The 6,110-nt window shown below is 39.7% G+C and overlaps 1 protein-coding gene across 1 annotated transcript in view; it reads right to left on the reverse strand.

Annotated features, from left to right (window-relative positions):
• Positions 1-3,289: 3,289 nt before the first annotated feature.
• dync2h1 (dynein cytoplasmic 2 heavy chain 1) overlaps positions 3,290-6,110 on the reverse strand; it is a gene marked incomplete in the record, with an annotated part of 120,612 nt that continues 117,791 nt past the window's right edge. Inside the window, 1 exon segment of the mRNA XM_014014065.1 lies at positions 3,290-3,867. Coding sequence (XP_013869519.1) covers positions 3,706-3,867 — 162 coding nt within the window.

A 6,110-nucleotide genomic window follows, 5' to 3' on the forward strand; every position in this document is an offset into this window, starting at 1 on the left:
TTAAATTACCCTACATATTTATGGTGCTGGCCGTGTGAGGCTTGCTAGCCAGCATACATTTTTCTTACATATTTAAAATATTAATGTCAGAATAATTGTGTAATTTTAAACTGATGGTGAAAAACCAGCAATCAACGAAACAGTTAGTGTTGCTGCAGTGGTTTATTACAGTGATGTAACCTGTTTTGTAAATGTTTTTAAATGTTCTTATACGTTGAGTTTATTCTATAAACCTTTACATTGCATATGATTTGACTTTACACAGTTAGGTATATGCGATTGCTGAGTTATTTGCAAGCACAACCAACAACAGTAGCTAGCTGAAGCCATTGTGAAGCATTCTGGAGCATAACTGTGGTAGTGACGGTGTAACGCAAATGATTAGATGTAAATGTTTAGTGTTCACATATATCATTACGAAACTTTGTAACTGGGGCTGTTTTAATTATCATCAGTTCAATTTGTTTTTGGCCTTGCTCAGTCTAGCCATTAGCTCTGCAATCATTAGTCAAAACTATCTATCTGAACTGTCTCTTTCATGTAGAATTGTTGATAGATAACACATCAGGTATCACACACCATTCATTGTCTTTTTGTTAACTGAACACACCTGATACCAGGATCCTGCTCTTCCCAACATTTTGAATCCCTCCCAGTATTTTTTATCCTCTTCCAGACCTCCTCCACTCTGCTTTCTTGAGGTGGATTTCCATCCCTTCCATTGTCCTCTTGTGCATTTGACTTGTCTGTTTCAATCCCTGAAACCAATCTGTTGAGTGAGACGTGCGGAGGCTTCTTCTGTTGTCCAGAGCATTTATTTGGGGTTTGGGGTGTGTGTGTGTGTGTTGGGGGGAGCTCAGTGAAATGTTTGGATTGCACCGTGTGCATTGTGAGGCTGCTGAAGGCAGAGGGAGAGACCAGAGGTGTCATCACCATGATCCCCAGGGACCGGTTTTCCAGCCCTGGACTCCAGCAGGCACAGATGGCGTGTGATGGAAAAAGTCAAATGCCACTCATATCTGCTTCGATTAAACTAATTTTGACAAATGCTATGATGCTCAGAGAGGTAATTTTATGGCTTGGCTGTGGTGTGAGTGAAGTCTGGGCTTTGATGTTTCAGGCTGCTGGCTGTGGCTCTTCTGTGGTTTCTGTGGTCCTCCAACTTAAAGGAGCTCATATATTTTACTGCTTTTGTTTTGATGAAGTTCGACACAGAAACTGGGCCAATTAACAAGCTGGTTGCCAAAAGCTGAAATACCAGGGTCAGACTTGATCAAACAAGTTATGATAAGACGACAAAATGTTGAGTGTACAGCTCAGACTCCAGTCTCAGCAGGACTAATTATAGTGAAACAAATCTAAATATCGCGCTCTATTCTTTCTGTTTATGTCATTGCATTTTAATCATTTTAGCCTAAAAGTTATGGGGTATATTATCAAATTTGCAGAAAAATTTATGTCTGGCATCCATCACCCTTGAGCTGTATTGTTGCTTAAACAACACAAGAAAGCAAAGAAAGTTCAAAAATTGTCAATAAAGCGAAGAAGGAAGAAGTAGAAGGGTTTGAAGTGTAGAAAGGTCATTGCTGAGTGGTCATAATTGTTGGTGGTACATTTCCAATTCTACAATTTTAGCAAAAAATGTTAATGTATTGGTTAATTGTGCTGCATTTTAGTCATTGTTCTGATCTGTGGATTTCTCACAAATTCAAATGAACACACTAAAGCAACAACTGAAGATCATCCAATAACAAAATAGCTATTTTTTTAACAAAATGTTTCACCATCTCCATGAAACCAGACATTATGACCCAAACTAAAAGCGTAGGCACTCGAAACCTTTCTGTGAACTTGTGGAGCATCATTAATTCCAGTTTTAGGTTTTCTCCTTAAATTATTTTATGATCTAAATGTGTAAAATCCTAATCATATCTACAGCTGAAACCATCTCTTATTAAGGTTTTAATCACATTAAGTTCTCTTTGTTTTGGATCTCAGCTGGCAGCCTGAATATGTCTTTCAAGTTGATAAGAGCAACATGTAATAAATATACCAGGTATGTGTAAAGAAAAAAAAACAATAAAAGTTAGGATTTAAATTATTTTTTGTGTTAATTCTTATATTATTTAATGAAAACAAAAATATTATAGCCTATACTGCTGTAATCATTGTTAGCAATGTCTTAAGCCCCAGTAAAAGTGTCATTTTTTGAAAGATATGTATTTTTCATTATAAATAATTAAAACATCTTGTTAAATGTGGTGAGGATAAAAAAAACTTTAAAAAAAGAATTTATTAAAATGCTAGTGTTTAGTCTTTTGATTCATTCTGGATAATCTTTACGTCCTTACATTGCAGTCTCACACCACCCTTCCTTTTCTGTAAATCACTCTCCACTTGTCCTAACTCCCATTCGTTCATCTTTACCTTTAACCTCGTGTTTCTGTCAACTGTGCCTCCCTTATTTTTCTATTTCTCTTCAATAGTTTTCACTCAGTCTTTATGGTCTTTTATCACTTTTTTGCCTCTGTTTCCTACAACATCCATTTCTTTCTTTCTGCTCCATCCTTTTTTTCCCTCCTCCCTGTCTGACCCGGAGGGCCCCGTTTTACAGAAATCCAATCCTCTCACTTTTTTAAACCTGCTGTTCCATTCCGCTCCCGTTTTGTCACACTGCAGTGCGCACACAATACCCGCTCCTCCCTCATTTCAGCTCTTTTCTCTGCCTCCACGGTCAAACACACACACACACACACACAGACACACCAATATAAACTTACACATGTCAACACATTTACAAACAGTTGCATGACTACATTAAGAGAACTGAAGCAGTGACTGGTACAGAAAGAAGATGACTTAATTAATCCATCAATCAAACTGGAAGCTGTTGGTAAGAAATGAACATACACACAAACACTTACCTCCCATGCTGCTCTGTGGCCATCCATCACAGCTTCACTGACTCCATTCAACCTCGACTCGAACCAATCACACAGAGGTTAGGGACTGACTTGTGCATGTGTGTGTTTGAGGGAGGATCACCATCTGCTTGCTTTTCAGACCCATCGGCATTGTTTACTGTAGAAAACTTCTGTCTGCTGATTGTAATGCATGGAGGACCAGACCAGCTCTGACACACACACAGAAACACATCCCAACACTGGAGCCTTCATTGTTCTCAGCTCCTACACGTACAGAACAAACTGAACCTAAAGTAAAAATATAATGTTGCTTGCCATCGCAACAGCAGAATGCAATAACTGCTACTACTAAACGTACAACAATAGTGATTTGTCTCATATTTATTTTCAATAAATGAGGTCAGCAAAGACCTTACATAGCAGAATAACTGTACAACAAACATTCAGGCTGGAAGCACACCTTTAAATAAGAATAACTGTAAAGTTTTACACTATTTTATCAAATATATAACTTATGTAAAGTAGAGTTTTATAGGACAGAAAGTGAGTTAAAATGTCTCAAGGTTTTATGCAGCCTTGAAAATGAACAATATTAGGATTATGATTTATTAAAAACACTGTTCCAGTTTGTCGTTAGATTATTCAGACAAAAAAGGACTTTTTAGTGAAGTATTAATTCAAAGTCCCTTTTCTTCTTTTCTCGCACTTTGGTTCTTTCGCTCGAACCACACTGTGCAAATTAGACTGATATGTAGATCGTTGCATCTGAGAGCTTTTGTTCTCACTGCTGTTTGAGGAAGAGAGCAGCTCCAGTCTGGATCCACAGGCTGGAGTTGGCTCCACAGGGCAGGGAGACGTGTGTGACCACCTTCACTCGCTCCGAGCTGGTGTACAGCGGCAGCCAGATGTTCTCCTCTGATGCAGCAAAGTTAGAAGCAGAGGTCTGGAACAACATATAGTATAAATTTACCACACTGTACGTATTTACACATTTATAACCACAATGCATGTATTAGTGTAAGCATAATACAGTTTTAAATAAGAGATGATGAATAAAACATGCTGACTTACGTTACCACAGCTGGTAATTGTGCACAGTGTTATTTTGGCTCGTTTGCATCAGGAGCTTTAAAGCTTTGCAAAGCTATAACTGAACTTGGATTACTGTATGCTGTTGCACAACATGATTGAAGTTCTGGGGAACAGAGTCTTACCTTCATCTGGCAGAGGTGACATCATCATCATCAAACAGCCACTTCATGTAGCTGTTTGATGATGATGACGGATTCAAACTCTGAACATGATGGAAACTCAGTATTACCTTGCCAGATATTTATACTTATGTGTTGGTTCAAGACAGTTGTTTTTTCATACTGATATACGTATTATGAGATGATACCACAGTATTGAGTATTACAGTTATTATCATAACTCTGGTTTTATTTGAACTATCAACACAGTTTAAAAAAATGGTGTCTTGTTTTGATACAAACTGAATCAGAGCCTCAAAGAAAGGCGTGTCCTTCTGCCTACAGCGATTCAAACAGGTCATGTGACTAGGCTCCAGATGGTTAATACTGTCAACATTTTTAAATACCATCACAGATTTCAATACTGAGGAATACCACAATACCGTCATACCGCCCAAGGCACACTTAGTTTTCTTCTGTGAGGACCAGAGGTTGTGCTAGACTTTTTTGCTGTCCGTCATTTTGACCGACAGGGTAAAAAAAATCTGTCATGATCAATTTTTACCCGTCATTTCCTTTTTTTAAATGCTAATGACTAAACATTCATAGAATGTGGCTATTGTCATGTTGGTTTTGCAGTTCAGCCTCAGATGCTGTGCCTGCAGGATTTTATTGGAGAAAAACTAATCAGCGCACCTTAGGCTGCAAACAGTACATCTGACCCACACCAGGCCAACGCGCACAATGACGCACACACACTGTCCCACTTTTGACTCAGTTACCTTACGAAAATAAATAATAATAATAGTAATAGTAGTAGATAAATCTACAAACGTTATTTAATGGCTGCAGTTTGCAACATTAGATAACGCCTCCTTGGTCAGTCATAACGCACCGCTTCCACCGTGTTAAAAGTATCATTAAATAAAAGCAAAATGAGTATAGATTCGATTTATGCGAAAAAATGTCTCTAAGAAAAATCTCACGTTACGCACATCTGCGCCAGTCGTTCTGAAGTTTAAACTTGCGCTCTGCTGCAACTGCTGGAATAACAAGCGTCACTTCAGCCAAAGTTTTAAAATCAGAAAACATTTCTCCAGTCAAAGTGATCAGAAGTGAGCAAGACTTTATTTCCAAATCCCAAAGCTGTAGTTTTAGCAGGAGGAAATCCCGCAGCATGCGCTCTCGCTGCGCCACTGGTTCAGCTGTGCCTCAGACGCGCTCCAAATCCTCCTGTCCTAAAGGCCCCCACATACTCGGGCTTACTTCGGTCCGCGGAGGTCCGCGCGGATTCACTGCGGACCCAAAGCGGACGTCTGCCGGACTGGTCCGTGCATACGTTTTTTTTTACATCTGCAGTGCGCACAATGGCATGTATGGTTCTCTGGGTGCGACATCAAGCTGATAAAGTTGAGAATCAGTGTCATTTGTGGACGAAATGGAGTCAAATCTTGAAAAGCATCTCATGGAGGAGATTAGAAAACTTTATGATGCGTCAATGAAGGAATATAAAGACTTTCAGCGAGCAACAAATTTGTGGGAGGAAATAGCTCAGATCCTGGGGTAAGGTAGTTCATTTCTTTTTTTCTTTTATTGTTTTAAAGCTAAAATGCAAACTATCTCTTCCTCCTGATCCTTGACGTCATGACTGAAATTGCGAGAAATTAAAGAATTTGTCAGGCGGTCAGTACGCTCGAGTATGATGTCTCAACCGTCCGCGGACAATATGTGCGGAGTCCGCGTGGCTCACAGACCGCACACAGTACGCTTGAGTATGTGAGAGCCTTTACTCTTCAATAGCTGTGTCCAAAACGACAGGCCGGGTCCTCCGGAGGACCCAGACTACCTGGTCGAGGCGGGCCGGGTCCTTGGTAGACCGGGTAGACCGGAAAAAAAGAGGCTGAATTTGGACGGTCTAGCCTCCCCTCCTTACCCCGGCGTATGTCATGTCACCTAGCAACTGTGACGACGCTAAACAAGCAAACTTAAATCAAAA

The sequence above is a fragment of the Austrofundulus limnaeus genome, unplaced genomic scaffold (assembly GCF_001266775.1).
Source record: "Austrofundulus limnaeus strain Quisiro unplaced genomic scaffold, Austrofundulus_limnaeus-1.0 Scaffold109, whole genome shotgun sequence".
Taxonomy (NCBI): domain Eukaryota; kingdom Metazoa; phylum Chordata; class Actinopteri; order Cyprinodontiformes; family Rivulidae; genus Austrofundulus; species Austrofundulus limnaeus.